Source organism: Dreissena polymorpha, chromosome 6 (genome assembly GCF_020536995.1).
Source record: "Dreissena polymorpha isolate Duluth1 chromosome 6, UMN_Dpol_1.0, whole genome shotgun sequence".
NCBI lineage: Eukaryota > Metazoa > Mollusca > Bivalvia > Myida > Dreissenidae > Dreissena > Dreissena polymorpha.
In genome coordinates this window covers 53,874,752-53,892,189 of record NC_068360.1, presented here as the reverse complement: position 1 = coordinate 53,892,189, position 17,438 = coordinate 53,874,752, and the positions used below count along the sequence as shown (strand labels likewise).

Sequence of the window (17,438 nt, the reverse complement as noted above, 5' to 3'; positions counted from 1 at the left end):
CAAATTGGCGAATTGTTAAGAAAAGTTCAGGTACGATGGCTTAAACCGTACATTAAATCATTGTAATACGTTTCCTTGCGAACTCAGTTCGTACACGCAAGTTGTCGGATTATGACCTGTAAGTCATATAAACTTTTAAGAACACACGGGTCGTTCTATGAACAAATTTCAATGATTTCGTAATAAACGATGATATTTGGGAACACACCTTAATAAACCCCAATTCAATCTACCAACAGAGTTGTCCTTTGCTGCTCACGGCATACACTTTTAAAATCGGCTTATGAACATAAATCTTGTCAAAACGGGGAAAATGTAAGTTCATTTCAGGATGGTCACAATTTAATAAGAATGAATATGTCACTTATTATCATTTATGTGTCGGATATACCGGAATTACACCCCATTAGGTTATATTGCAATTGGGTTGTTTGGTTTCAGCGATTTCTGCAAGATAATAAGATGCCATGTTCCAGACGCGACAAAGACAGCCAGGCAGACATTCTTAGAGATCGACAGACAGACAGGCAGGCATCCGGAGAGATCGACAGAAAAACAGACAGACATCCAGAAAGAACGACAGGCAGACAGAGAGGTACACATAGAGGTACACAGAGAGGTAGACAGAGAGGTCCACAGAGAGGTAGAGATGTAGACAGAGAGGTAAACAGAGAGGTACACAGAGAGACAGAGAGGTACACAGAGAGACAGATAGGTACACAGAGAGACAGAAAGGTACACAGATAGACAGAGAGGTACACAGAGAGGTAGACAGAGAGGTACACAGAGAGGTACACAGAGAGGTATACGGAGAGGTACAAAGAGAGGAAGAGAGGTACACAGAGAGACAGAGAGGTAGACTGAGAGGTAGACAGAGAGGTACACAGAGAGGTACACAGAGTGACAGAGAGGTACACAGAGAGGTACACAGAGAGGTACACAAAGAGGTACACAGAGAGGTACACAGAGAGGTACACAGAGAGGTACACAGAGAGGTACACAGAGAGGTACACAGAGAGGTACACAGAGAGGTACACAGAGAGGTACACAGAGAGACAGAGCGGTATACAGAGAGGTAGACAGAGAGGTACACAGAGAGACAGAGAGGTACACAGAGAGGTACACAGAGAGACAGAGAGGTACACAGAGAGGTACACAGAGAGGTAGACAGAGAGACAGATAGGTACACAGAGAGGTAGACAGGGAGTTAGACAGAGAGGTACACAGAGAGACAGAGAGGTACACAGCGAGGTACTCAGATAGGTACACAGAGAGGTACACAGAGAGCTACACAGATAGGTATACAGAGAGGTACAAAGAGAGACAGAGAGGTAAACAGAGAGGTACACTGAGAGGTAGACAGAGATGTACACAGAGAGGTAGACAGAGAGGTACACAGAGAGGTACACAGAGAGACAGAGAGGTACACAGAGAGACAGAGAGGTAGACAGAGGTAGACAGAGGTACACAGAAAGGTACACAGAGAGATAGAGTGACAGAGAGGTACACAGAGAGACAGAGAGGTACACAGAGAGGTACACAGAGAGGTACACATAGAGGTACACAGAGAGACAGAAAGGAACACAGAGAGGTACACAGAGAGGTACATAGAGAGGTACACAGAGAGCTAGACAGAGAGGTACACAGCGAGACAGAAAGTACACAAAGAGACAGAGAGGTACACAGAGAGACAGAGGTACAGAGATGTACACAGAGAGGTTGACAGAGAGACAGACAGACAGAATGACTGGCAGAATGACAGACGGATGTCAGAATGACATGCAGACAGGTATTCATGCAGACAGAAAGACAAAACTGACAGATAGAAAGACAAAAAGACAACATACAGACAGACGGACAGACAGAAAAGCAGACAGACAGAAAAGCAGGCAGACAGAAAAGCAGACAGACAGACATACATGCAGACAGGTAGACACACAGACAGGAAGACAGACAGACATACATATAAACAGACAGACACGCTAAAAGATAGACAGGAAGACAGACAGACAGACAAATGTGTGCAGACAGACAGCTATGCACACGGCAGACAATTAGACAAATATACATACAGGAAGACATGCAGACAGGAATAGATAGACAGCCAGGCATTTTAGTCAAGACTTCAATATGGTGCTTGGTCTTAACACATTCATTTTCAAATACTAGTAAACTGTAGTTTCAGGGGTGAATTATCACCAACATATTGACACAATGTGCTTTGACACAAACTGCGGAGATGAAAATATTAATGCAACGTGCTCTGTGAAAAGAGGGTTTAATACATGTGCGTACAGTGACGTCCCACATTAGCCTGTGTAGTCCGCACAGGCTAATCAGGGACGACACTTTTCGCCGAAACTGGATTTTTGCTAAGAAGAGACTTTCTTTAAACTGAAAATATCATACAAGCGGAAAGTTTCATATTTATTATCCCCCGCCATAGGCAGAGGGATATTGTTTTGGCGTTGTCCGTCCGTCCGTCTTTCCGTCCGTGCGTCCGTCCGTCTTTCCGTCCGCCCGCCCGTCCGTCCGGCACTTTTGTGTCCGGAGCCATATCTTGGAAGTGCTTTGGCGGATTTCATGGTATGAGTATATATGGATAAGAGGATGATGCACGCCAAATAGCATTGTACACCATCTGTTGATAACGGAGTTATGGCCCTTATCATCTTGAAAAAATGCTTAGTAATATAAGCTTAGAGCTGTATCTCCATTAACACATTAGCCAGAGCCATGAAACTTGCCATAGTTGTTCTCAATCATCTGGGGGTGCTTCACATTCAACACCCATAATCCTAGGGGCTAAGGTCAAGGTCACAAATTGAGGTCAAAGGTCACACATCTGATGAATTATTCATTATTTAGTCATTCCTTTACTATGCATCAATTCTGTAATTACTGTCCAAATTGTTCACCATTATCTAGCTGAGTGTCAAATATAAGATCCAGGTTACTAGGGTCATGGTCAAAGTCACACACAAAGGTCAAAATCATACATTTGATTAAATATGCCTTATTTGGTAAGGATTCTACCATACTTAAATGGATTCTCAAGATGTCCTGATGTAATTGTTCTCAATTATCAGGCAGTGGTCTGCATTTTAATGTATGCAAACCCATCACAGGTACAAATGAGTTTTTAAAAAAATGACAAAAGGCACAACCCTTCACTTAAACCTTTTCTTATAGTTCTACACCCATCCATAAATAAATTGTATTTAGCGGGGGATATCAATTGAACGAAGTTTCTTGTATATTTTATTTTATTCTTGTATAATAAAACATAGTCTAACAGTAGTTAAAGGAATAAACAACAGTAATTGTATTACCATTGTTGCGCTAATGTTCCAATTCCTATAATGCTTCACGATTGCAAAATACCATGACACTTGTTTTATTAGTATTAATATAATTGTTTAAGACTAAATGATAAAAGGACTTTTCCCTTTATTGATCATTTGGTCTTCAAATAAAAGTTTTAAAACAATATCATCAATAGACACACTGTCATCGACATCCTTTTTGGATACAATTCTAAATCCTCAACAGAGGAGGAAAATTATATATTTATAACGTAATCATTAACTCCCTCTTTTTTTCACAATAGATAATAAAATAATACAATTTAACCTTGGATTCCGGGTTTATAAAATATAAGCCACAGTTCAATGCTATAAATGGAATGGAAACATGTAATCATGTCAACAAATACTTTTGACGTTCAATATTTTGTGTGCAGATATGACTCAGATAGACAAAATAGTTTCAACATTTGAACAGGTTTCCTCCAATTTGAATAAAATAATCACGATCTTTCTTCAATGGTATTTTTCGTATTGTTTTTCCTTTAAAAATGTTTTAAATCCTTTTAAAATATCCCTTGTTCTTCGTTAGCTCAAGTTATTATTTGCATTTTATAATTTGCATTATTCTTTACATTTATCACATATCCATACTTTGTGTTGATCGCACAAATTAATTATATTTAATTCGGATTGTGTTTTATAAACAACATTAAAAACATTAATGTAAATATTTCTTGCTATCATGCAATTCTTATCAAACCAGTCCTTGTCAAAACGAATTACCGTAAATCATTCAAATAAGTCGCTTTAATTCAATAGAATTCTGTGGAGAAACAGCGGAATTGTTATGCCTTGTAAAGAGCTTTTCAAATAATTTCAAATGTTCACATAGACGCTGTTTGTGCAATTATGACTTTGGGTGTTTGGGTGGCCGGTAGGGAGCACATTATACCCGTATGCTCAATCTCCACAAAGAGTTGTCGCTCCATGCTCTCACATACCATCTCTTCCATCACAAGAAAATCCTAAAAGATTTTTTTCGGATTTCACTTTTAGTTTAGGTATTATATATAATAAAAAGTAGTTTAATTTTCTTTTATATTTTGAACATTGTGTATAAGTTTATATTCATAATTAAATAAATACCTAAAATAAAAAAGTAAAAAAAAAACAACGGGACAATTATTGTACACGTGGCTCGGCTATTATCGCGTGGTTGGTAATGGGATTCAGGGTTTTGATCCAGCTATGCTGATTCCAGTAAAATCTCTGCGCGGAGGTTGCCGAACACTGTGTTTCGGTTGATGACCAGGATTGTGCAGTCTGTGTATTATCACTAAACCACGGAACAGCCATTACATTTGATCCTCGAGCATGGCTTGACCATAACATCGCCACCGCCGGTCTGGATGTAACACGTAACACAATTGTCATTACTTGGCCAAAGGACGAAAAAAATATTATATTGTCATGCGAAAATTGACCTTACGCCGTATGCGGCCAGTAAGCTCCAGACCCGCCTACGCATTCCCTGTTCCCGCAGTCTTTGTGGTCTCATTATCGGACAGGGAAGCTCCAGACCAGACTGCGCGACTAAGCAGGCCTGATTGGACATGCACTGGCCGCATATGGCTTACGACCAATTTTCGCCTGACGCGGCTTTATCAAAAACTCGTCTTATGAGTCATTATTATGTGATATAACTATTAACTTGCATCCACCGGTAATACACTTCGTACTATTTATATAAATAGTACCTACGATCTCCCCCAAAGGTAACAAGTGTTGGTTATAATCCCAGGAAACGGACTCGATAGCATTTCGAATAAGCCTTAGGCTTTCTATGCAATCGAGCTAAAATATTAACCGACTGGAAATAATACTCAACATCAATTATTAATCGACAAAAATACATTCATAAAGCTTGTGTAACAGTTTAAATAAATAAATCGGAAATAAACGTGTTTTCTAACATTTCTTGTCATGCAAAGAGGAGTTCAAAACCATGAATGAGTGGTGGCACGTTAAGTTTTTATAACACAGGTCCTTGGTGCAAATGCTTGTGAAGAAAATAAATTGTATACACCATTTTTCTCGTCGAAATCTTTGTAGTTTCGGATAACATATACTTAAAAGCAATACAAAAAAATAGAAATGGCGCGGAAGAGGCCGACGCGTATCCCCACGCCGCATGTTTGACCCAGGGGCGCCCCAGGGTTGGTAATGGGGCCATGCATACTTGAGATTGACCGTATTGTCAGAAGAGATGTTCAGTATCAATTTAAAGTAGATCGGTGAAGAAATGATAATGTTAATGTAAAATAACATTAAAAAATGAGTGAAAATCCCTGACCCGGCCCCACCCCAACCCCCATAACTTTTGACCCAGGGGTCAGATCCAAATTCCAAAAAGTGCATTGTCGCACATATGCTCATAGCTACCATGTGTGTAAGTTTCAGGGTTCTATCTAATAGTGTAGGAGGAGATAGTGGCCAGGACGGACGGACAGAAGGCGGAGAAAACCACATACCCCAAGTTCAAAAATTTCATGCGCATGGAAAGGTGTTGTCCAGATACACATGCGTACCAAATATGAAATCAATATCTGAATGGACACAGTAGGTATGAGCCTTTTTCGAATCGCGGTCGCAAATTTCGAAACCTGAACGCTGACCACAAGTTAAAGGTCAAGGTCACATGGGTCAAACATTTTATGCGCATGAAAAGGTGTTGTCCAGATACACATGCATACCAAATATGAAAGCAATATCTGAAGGGACACAGTAGTTATGAGCCTTTTTCGAATCGCGGTAGCAGGAAAATCTCTGACCCGGCCCCACCACAAGCCTCATAATTTTGTACCCAGGGGTCAGATCAAAATTCCAAATAGTGCACCGTCGCTCATATGCTCATAGCTACCATGTGTGTAAGTTTCAAGGTTCTAATGCTAATAGTGTAGGAGGAGATAGTCGCCAGGACGGACGGACGGCGTACGACCACATAATCCCCACTTTTTCTCCGAAAAGCGTGGGGATGAAAAATGTTTCAGATTAACAAGTGCTCGATATTGTTATGATATTTGCGAGAATACAGTAATACTGAACATTTACCTTGCTCTGATATATCCAAAGTATGCATCTGTTGACGATGTTAAAACCTGAAAATTATAAAGAGTTACAAACGCAAAACGATTGACTAATATGGAGAGTTCTGTTGATATCGTTATTTTGTTTGACATTACGAGGCTTGCTAATATAAAGTATACAATTCACCACCTGCAATATCTGCACGGATGGCCCAGTGGTCTTAGCGCTAATCTTTTACTCCAAGGTTCAGTGGTTGAAATCTGTCATGAAATATTGAAAACATATAGCTATTTTAGTTGAAAAACGTCCAGCTTATTTTTTTACAACCGGATCACCTTTTTAGCAGTAGAACATCAAATAATTAATCCTGTTGTTTCTTGTTTTTAATTTTTAATTGTGAATGAATGCATATTTTAACGTGTTAACCGGTATACAATACGCATATAATATAAAACCTTTCTAAGACTTGTGATTTAATCAACTGTGTAATAAATAGATAAATTCTCATTTTTATAAACAAATGCCTGCGATTATTTGGAAATAAAACACGAGAAAAACACATAATGCTTGCTTTACAATAGCACAGTCAGAAAATGATATCAAATATAACAACTTCTTTGGTATCAAAATATAACGGAGTTTAATTTCGTACATGTTTTGTATTACACTTACGTGCGTTCCGTAAATGTATCTGTATTCAAATGTAACACGAGATTGACAAATTGCTTAAACTCTGTTCCAACAGCCAACGATTGACCGGCCAGTTTAAAAAGAACGAAGGCAATTGTTTAAAATCAGTGTTCAATTTTCTTGCTTCAAACAATAATATCATTTTTTAAATTTAAATATAAAAGTGCATAATATATGTAGGGTAGCCCTAGATGGCCCCAGATCTCTCGACTGTGTAATGGACGTGGCCAGTTTCGAATCCTGAGGGACATTTATGGAAATCTTTCAAGTGGAATTTGATGTCACATACCAAATATCAAAACGGTTGGCTGTGTGGTTCATATTCAAGTCTCTTTTGCGCATCAGCGAAAAAAGGGGAAATGAATTTAGTATTGGTTGACACGAATTTGAATAAAAAGTTTTAGATATTCAAATATACAAACCAACATTAGATAAATAGTATGCACAACTACAATACAGGACATATGCAATAAACAGTAGCAAGTTCAATGTAAGATTCCTATGTCCGAATGAAATTCAGCGAAGTACGATTCTTGTCTAGTAGATACATCAAATGGAGTTAATTAAATCAATATCGTTATGCTTATATGACTTAACGATGAACCATATGTTCTGAACTTTTTCAACAGTAACAGTAATGCTCAAAATCAACGAGTATTTTTCAAAATATTTCGTTAAATAAAGTTAACCCATAAAAACCAGTGTTCCTTATGGCTTCGCGAAGCCATCTCGCGTTGGCTCGTAAATGTTCGGATATCGTTGCCGGAAATTCACATGGAATATATTGTGACACAAAAGAAAACTAGTATTTTGTATCGCGATAACTCTATGTTACCAGACCACATAAAGCGTTGAAATTTTTGCTATTGCTATAAGGAACATTAAATGTTTGTGTGTTAACTTTATTTTTCGAAATAGTGTACAAAATATTCGTTGATTTTGAGTGTTTATGGCCGTTTAAGCATAAAGTATGAAACTTTGATTAAATCAAAATATTATTCGTTTTTAATCGTTATCTTCCAAGTTGAATTAAAAGGCTTTTATGTTAATGTTTATTTACAATTGTGTGTTTTGTGAATTCTTTGCTCAATGCGTGGTTAAGGTAGCTATCAAACCGATTCAAGCCGGTAAATGCTTTGACGTTCCAATGCGGTTAACCCAGATTTAATCATTGTTTTAGGTTGAATTATTGTGTTTAATGTTTTGTCCTCTCTTGTATGGGCAATAGGTCGATTTCCATAAATACATGACTTCATGAGGCTAAAAATGAATTCTCTTCTGATAAAGTCCTATCCATTGACAGGGTATTACTGTAACACCAAAAACTACATAAATGTATCCGGCCGGTAATTGATAGCGAATGAATAGTATACAATATAACATAAGAATTTGTATTCCAATCCACAGGTGGTTAGCGTGTGGCTATGCTATTAATTAGTGAAAACATCATTTTGAATGATAAATAATCATATTATAACGAAAAATTAACTTTTCTGAAAAAAAATATTTCACTATCAAATATATATATAACAAGGTATGCAACTCAAAATCAGCCCAAAACGGGGTGCATCGCTTTGAACAGCCATATCTTCATCAATTTTGCAGCGATTTTCACGATCTCGGTCTTATTCAACGCAGAAATGAATTTCCTTTCTGGAAATGTATATGTCTTGCAATATTTTTACAAATGCTGGGTCAACTTTTGAGAAATAACACGATACACAACACGCATGACCCAGTTGACAGTGATCATGCTGTCTTTAAGACTGAAATCTTCACGGAGTAAAGGGCAACTTCCCTATAAAGTTCATGTAGTTCGATACCATAATTCAATAAAACGTATGAAAAAACATTATTACCGTTCTTGTCGTTTCATTCTGCATCAAGACTAACTGTCCAGCGCCGTTTGAAACCTTTGTTTACATACATTTCAACTAACTGACATTTTAAACATACGAGTGATTTCATTGGTCCAATGCGGAGGTGTGTCTTTACAACTGGAGTTTCATTCATAAAGAATACATGATCACTGTCAACTGGGTCGTGCGTGTTATGTATCGTGTTATTTCTTAAAAGTTGACCCAGCATTTGTAAAAATATTGCAAGACATATACATTTCCAGAAAGGAAATTCATTTCTGCGTTGAATAAGACCGAGATCGTGAAAATCGCTGCAAAATTGATGAAGATATGGCTGTTCAAAGCGATGCACCCCGTTTTGGGCTGATTTTGAGTTGCATACCTTGTTATATATATATTTGATAGTGAAATATTTTTTTTCAGAAAAGTTAATTTTTCGTTATAATATGATTATTTATCATTCAAAATGATGTTTTCACTAATTAATATCATAGCCACACGCTAACCACCTGTGTTCCAATCCGCTGTCGTAAATTGTCATACCCTCAAAATGTTCTTTTATCAGACTCATTTTTATTATTTAATGAAATTTAAAACGCAATACCATTGTGTCGTGCCATTCAAATTAAAACGTTGATGCTTTTGAAATCAATACAAAGCCACATTATGAAAAAGTCCTCGAGGGAAAAAAGCAAAGACATAAATAATACTCAATTGTTTAAATACTGACAAAAGTTGAAGAGTGTCTGCACTATTTTATTCAATTATGTTCAAAATTAATTGAAAAATCAACAACGTTTTCAACAAAAAGCTAACTCATTATAAACGACAAGAAAACTGCTATCGTGTGAATACCAGTATTCTTGACAAAAACAAGAACAATTCTACAAAAACTCGTTTACATTCGTTTAAAAATGACTTTCATTTATATCTTTGTTACTATGCAAAACTCGAGTGTGGTTAGCCTGCGGTCGAAATGGAAATTTATAGAATTGATCATTTATCAAAAATACATTAACTTTTATTATTAAGAAGAATAACGTGAACGCGATAAGAGAGGTAGTGGAACTACATGCAGAGTCACGTTGCATCGTATCGACAGTGCGCACGCAGCAAGCAGCAAGCGCATGCGCAATGCACGATCCATGCGATGCAAGTAGGACATGTAATGGCGTTATGCCTTCGAGTAGATGGCCGTGTGCTCTAGAACCACAATTTGCGATCTATTTTGTATTTGTTACTTACCTTTTATTTTGCATTTACTTACATTGTATCACACAAATATTTACCGTTAATATAGTATACACAGATTTACCAAAAAAAATCCGTAATGTAATAGCAATATGAGACACAAATGCGTTTTTCTTTCTGTCCATAGTGAACTAAAATCAAGACTAACAAGCAAACACATGCGTTCATTTTGCAGTTTATGACAGCCAATTAATTGCGAAGTTCTTATCAGTGCACTGTTTAATGACATTTAACTGCTCGACCTATCTTCAAGAAGTGTGCAAATGTAGTGTGTGTTGCTTTAACAATAGATGAGATCTTCCGTTATAAATCTCGTCCGTCGTAATCAAAAGCCATAAATCTTATTTTGACTTGGTCCATCATACGTCTTGCATGTTCAACACACTGCGGGAGGACACTTGCACTTATCGACGTATTTTTGCCTGCTCGATGAACGCCCTGTGATACATGAGGCGAGGACACCACGTTGACCTTCCACGTCGTAAACAAACTTAAACACCATGCAGCACATCAGTAGGCCGAGCCACCATGCTGAAACATGAAAAAATCATTCACTCATTTGTCAAAAGCAGGTGTGGATGATTGGGTCACTTTCAAAACTAACAAAAATGCTTAAAGACCGGCAGCCCCTGGTGATTATGCAATCAAAAAATCTCTCCAGATTTGCGTCAAGACGATGCTTCCCGCAGGCTCAATGATTGGGATCTTTAAGATCTCCGCAGTCAGGTCGGGGAAGGTTACTTCCATGTAAATGTAAGCATTGTGTTCCGACGGTTCTTAGCAGTGATAAATCATCGGAGACTTTGCTGGATGGAGATTATTTGCTTGTGTTAACAAGGAGGCGCCACGGATACCCTTTTGTAGGGGCAACCTCACCTGCATGTTTTCTCGATTTCCCCTTGCATCTCCCTGCATCCAGCCAAGACAATGACAAATGCAACACCCTTGTTAAAAAGTCAATAGATTCCTTCTTTTATTCCTATTAATTTGCGATAGAATCAGTGCCTGCACGTGATTGAAATTGCAGCTCAACCGAACAAAGCAAGAGACGTAACGTGTGTCAGTTTTTGCACCAACCCTGTAACATTTTAACATAACAGTTCACAGCTGCCTTGATGCATTGCCTTTAAGAGTGGCTCCTTAGTTTACTTTGAAGAAATAAGATGGGGAACAACTTGAAAATTACAGAAATTATAAATCATGGTTAAGGCAGAAAACGCTTGGAGCTTGTCATGAAAGCACAGCTTTGCATGCCTTACCCCCTGTCGCAGCGCGCTATAATGCTCATTGAACTATTCCTGCAAATTATGATTAATATGTTTACGGCATGAATAGTAAAAATGCTTTAATGAAACTGCTAGGGCTCCGTTCATAGAGATTAAGACGAAGAAACCGTTCTTTCTGGAAACTTCGCAAAGTTTTGTGCAACTTGAAAAAGCGCGGGAAATGGTTGGCGTGCATTGAAAGAATGTCTGTGTTGTGGCTGCACAAAAATCAATTGCATGATGGCTGCAATGCCTGCATCTAAATATAGAATAGAAAGGCGAAGCGAATATCGCTGTTTTGTATAGAAGGCATGGACACAAAACTCCTTATAGCGGTACGTGGGCATTATTTATTAAATAACATTGAAAGTTGATTTTTTAAGTTGCTTAAGTTGAACTATGGCAAAACATGTAGTTTATTGATATACAAAAGAGCGTTCATTATCGCGAAATTAACCATTCGTTTCTAACCGTAACGCAATTTAGCTGTAACAACGAATTTTGAGCAAACCAAAAATACCGTTTAAAAGTAGTTATTATATAAGAAATGTGTGTTATCCATTTTACAGTGTTATTATACATAGATATGTGTGTTACATTTAATGTGGCCTTTTTTATTATAGTAATGCAAGAAAAGCTCTTTTTGAACGTCTTTTGCGTTTCTCTAATATTAGACGCTTATTTACTTTTACATATTCTCTAATATTAGACGCTTATTTACTTTTACATATTATTCTCAATGAATTCATTGTCTACGAAAGTACTATATTATACTTATAAGGACTCTATTGGTCTTTGTTGGCTCAGCTACTAGATAAAAGTATATTCATGTGCTCTTAAGTACACTACAAAGTACCTCGGGTACGGAAAATATACTAAAAGTTACCCCGGAGTATCGCCGGGTGCTATTTTTGTACCAATCGTACATTGCAGTATACTTTAGAGTACCGATGTACTATTGAGAAGTTACTGAATTGAAAACGAAAAATTGAATCTTATTTGGTTGTAGTTTTCTTTGTAAAATGTTGCTTGCTGACCTAACTTTCAAAAAAGAAGTATTTTATATCGGGAACATTAAACACAAAAACAAAACCTTACTAATAAGCATGGTAAACAATTAAAGCATGTATGTTATTTTTATGCAATACAGTTTTTTTACGTTATAGACCAATAATGAAACAATAAGAAGCATTGTAATCCTTCAGAGCATGATTTGAAAATGCATATGATCATGTTTGTATTAATTGAACGCACGCTTTGACTCAAACCCACGAAACTGTTCTGTTGTAAAAATCGCAATGTGAATGAAGAAAATGATATATTTGGATTGGGTTCGACGCGATGAACGCTGGAATACAATTATTTATACAACCAATTGTATCAAATAAAATGATTTGCTCAGATATGCTAGCTAGATCTTATTTAATAATGACATATCATTTCACATTAAAGGGGCCTTTTCACAGATTTTGGCATGTTTTGAAGTTTGTCATTAAATGCTTAATATTGATAAATTTAAACATTTGATCTAAAACGGTCCAGTAAAACAAACAAGAATACAATTAAAGACAGAAAAAAGTAACTCTCAACTGGGCTCGAACAATTGACCCCCGGAGGAAAAGTCTATCGCTTAGACCACTCGGCCATACGTGCTCATACAATTAGTGATTAATTTTATACTCTATGTAAGCATTCGCCGTAGTATCACAAAATATAACGACAAAAACAAAAATCTCCAAATTATTCAATCGTTTCGCGTTGCAATACCTTACAATATTTGGGTTTTTAAATCGTCAAAAGATGCATATATTGGATATTTTAGAGCATGGTTAATGTTCAGTATTGCTGTTTCCTCACAAATATATTAACTACAGCGAAAATTTGCGAATTTAAAACATTTTTTTTATATTCTTAATTTATCAAAATGTGAAAAGGCCCCTTTAAATCTCAATTAACAGTTTAGTTTAAATTGTTGATCGTGTTAAGATTCACATTTAATTGAAAAGAATTGAGATTGTGTGCGCCAGTTAATGCCTTATATTGCTTTTTTAAACACATAACTGTAGAGTTCTATTATACCAGTAATAACAATAGCACAATTTAAGACTTAAATAAAATGAAAAGCGTTTGTACTCAGAGGGGCTCGAACCGATTTCCTTACGATTTAAAGTCTTTGACAGGTCTACCCCACCTAGCCCAACACAATGTTTGAAGTCACTAGTCATTATCTACTTGATATAAGTGATATAAGTGATAAATCTACATGTATTGTAACAAACTCTAACAAAAACAACAGAATCGATTCATATTATTCAATCGTTTCGCCTTTGTAATGCTTTATAATTTTATCAATTTCAAATGATTATAATTCATGAAAGAACTTTTATTTTCAGTATGAGTCTATTTAATTGGTGGCATTTTCCTCCCTCCTTTATAGCGTCCTTTCATTTTCTGAATCTGTGAGAACAAGTTTGAAAATTGTCCTGTCGACAATCTGTGAACAACTCCATTTTATGTTAAATTATATAGTATTATTAATGCATACACTTTGTAATTGTGTTATGTATGTTTAATTGTATGATTATAAAGTTGTTTTATATCTTCTTTGAAAATTCATATATCAATATATAGATCTATTTTCTGTTATTCGTTCAACGCGCAATTTGACAAAATATTATCAAGACGTTCTACATGAATTTGGAAGTTTAGTTTTATTAAAGCCATAAACGTGGACGAAATGAATCTCGGAGTCACTTACGGTCAGCGCAGTCATTTTAAAGCTGTATCAGTGTGAATGCTATTTTCGTGCCATTTCAATCGGCTTAATTCCAAAATGCTGTATTCTTATATTTAAAAAACTCGAAAATGAAAGTAAAAATATGCATTTGTTAATTCTCTGAAGAATGTGGTAAATCCGCTTCGAGTCTTTAAAAAAAAATAAGTCATAAAACTTGTAATTTATGAACTCATAAACAGTGTTGAAAAATCAAATATATGTTTTACTATAAGAAATTATAAGATATATAAAACTGACAATAAATCATTACAAATAATATCGATCACTTTTGATGGTGGTATCAATGACATCAAGAAACAGTTTTTGATTTAAAATTGTCGAACTTAAAAGTGATTTTAATAAATGATTCGTAAGTATTAAATCACAGTAGAACTTATCCATTGATAAAACATACCGGACCGGAGTCAAACATGGCCTCCATATTGTCAATGTTAATGTTCGAACACGTTTCTTAACAACAAGATTATCGGCATTATTTCTGCAAATAAAATACAACGATATTTTACAATTGTTCAACAACATATTCGATTCGTATTATACTAATATAGAAAATACATGTAACAAACATTTTGCGATTATGATATTAAAGTATTATAAATCTATACACTTCCTTTATACATAACAAAAATGTCTCCCGGCTGTTATCATGGTCATTGACATTTATTTATAACCAGCCTATGCCATTTATTCATATTCGGTGCTTCTTGAAAGTTAAATAGAACAATAACATTTAATTTAAAATCATTTTGGGAAACATCAATCTAGGATATTATCATGTTTCAATGAGCAATTCTTATCTGCTATTTAATATTTGGTATCTGCTATTTAATAATTTTTACGATCTATTATAAATATGCCCTTAATAAATGCAATCCTAAATTTAATTCATCCTGCAGAGAAGCTCGACCGTACATTTTGCAAGTATTGTGTTTATTTGAAATACTTTTTATCTTTCTAAAAAAAATCCAAGTCATTCTTACAAAATAAAATTCCACATAAACAGACAATTGACCGTCAAAAAGCTATCAGATATAATGTTAAATTAATTTTATAATATATCGGATCAACTTTTGTTGAGAGCAAAATAAACTGTATGCCAATAAACGGTTTATCGCTATCATAATTAGTAGAGTGTAGCCTTTTCTTCTTGTTAATTTGTACGTTGCCTTTGGATTAAACGCTTGACAGCTCGCGCAAAAATGACGTCACAGGGAGCATGTCGTCTGCTTGAAATAAAAACAAACTGAATTTAATTGTTTATTTGTAACAGGTAAGGTATTCTATTAAAATATTCATTTGGTGAAAGGACAAAATACAACGAACAACGAAAATCATAACAATTATCGCATTTTACTAGTAATACTGCAAAATTAATTGTTTACGTGAGACTTGGTGTTCATGATTGATTTTCACATTCCAAACGTTGACAAAATTTCGCATTTGCCTGCTTCAACATTGCAGAATCGCGGTATATATTAGTCTTATTATAGAGGCGTGCATTTAGTAGCGGATCCGTGGTCTAGTGGTAACACACTGGCTTCACAATCCAGAGATCGCTGGTTCGATCCCCCGCTGCACCTAACATACCAACTCGTCTTTTGCATGAGACGTTAAACCGAGGTGCAGTGTACTAGGTGCTATACACCGGGCACTAAAAGACACAGTGTAACCTCTGGAACGGGTTGTCTCCTGTATCTTGCACTATCCCCCGTAACCAACTAACACGTCTTTCTGGGGGCGATGGCCATATGGGAGACAATCCCGGTGCACTCGATAAAAAATAATGAAGAAGAAGAAAGGCGTGCATTTATGATTCCGCCTAAGTATGAGTAATTTTGATGAATGCCAAAATGGTTTAATTTAATGGACGAACCATCTTTCAAACCTCTTATTTTTTGACAGCTACAGTCTCATTTATAAGACACGCAAAGAATTTAGAGATACTTTTTATATGGGCTTAATTCTTTGGAACGTCTCATTGGGGAAAAGTCCAAAATGTGTTGGAAACCAGAAAGTTTAAATTTTCATCAATTTGCGTAAAATTGCAAAATAACATTACCAACTCATTCAGTTTTAGTTCAGAAGTCCATTTTTACCTCAAGTATCGTCCAATTGAAGTTAGAAAGGCATAAATTCTTCAGTTAAACTTTAAATCGCAACAATATTACTGACCTCTTGCCATATTATGAAACAGATTTAAATATCAACCAATCAGAAGAAGGCATTACAGTGTAATGTGTACGCGTAATTTTATTTAACATGAGCTTTTAACACCGATTTTTGACTAACTAGATTTAGTATGCTCATCTTTGTTGATTTAATAAGCATATGTTCAAAACAGATATGGTGAAGTTTCTATTTACTCTTCTAAGTTTCAGCAACTTTTTATGCATGTCTTTTTCGCACCTCTGTCTGTGTTGTTTTATGTACTTACATTCTACGTTACATAGGACGGTATACTGTACAATCTGTATCAATATTATTTATGTACAGTATAAAAATAAAAGATGTAATTTATTTCAGAACATTTTATGGTGGACGAACCAGTTATCGAACACCTAAGAAATTACCTTAAATTGTGTTAAAATTGAAACACTTAAAATGACAGAAACATTTTGTTTTAACAATTGACTAACAGTTTAATCATTTAATAACTTATCTGTAAAGTTTTCCAGCAAATATCCTTCAAGAACTCATAACAATGATTCCCTTGTTATTGTCACCTCTAGCAGACAAAACAAAATGGCGGCCGATGTAAACATGACCTATTACCCGACACTTCATAAATACTACTCTAGCATATACAAAGTCACATGACTATCACGTGACCCCAGACTCGGTGAAAAAATCTGCGTCTGCTGCAATCAAAATTGCAAACAGAAATATGCATTTGGTAAATGCACGTTTTGATAAATGCATTCAAAAAGTAATAGCAAAAAACACATAAAACCGTGTAAAAAACAATAAATGTATTCCTTTAACCTGTTTTAGGCGCATTTGTTTCAAGCTAAGTAGGCAAGTAGGTCATGCACTTTATGTGCGACCATTTGTTTATCAATGTGACGTAATGCGCACTTTTGCGCATGTGCATACAGAATCTAAACAAAACGTCCAATAATAGGTGCTGTTCGATAACAGGTACTTACACGCTAATTGTCACTTTAGAAAAAAAAACAATGCT

The 17,438-nt window shown here is 35.9% G+C and overlaps 1 protein-coding gene across 1 annotated transcript in view; it reads left to right on the top strand.

Annotated features, from left to right (window-relative positions):
* The first annotated feature begins 462 nt into the window (after positions 1-462).
* Positions 463-17,438, top strand: part of LOC127835685 (synaptonemal complex protein 2-like) — an 81,677-nt gene continuing 64,701 nt past the window's right edge. Inside the window, exon 1 of the mRNA XM_052362123.1 lies at positions 463-715. Coding sequence (XP_052218083.1) covers positions 463-715 — 253 coding nt within the window. The remainder of the gene's footprint in view (positions 716-17,438) is intronic.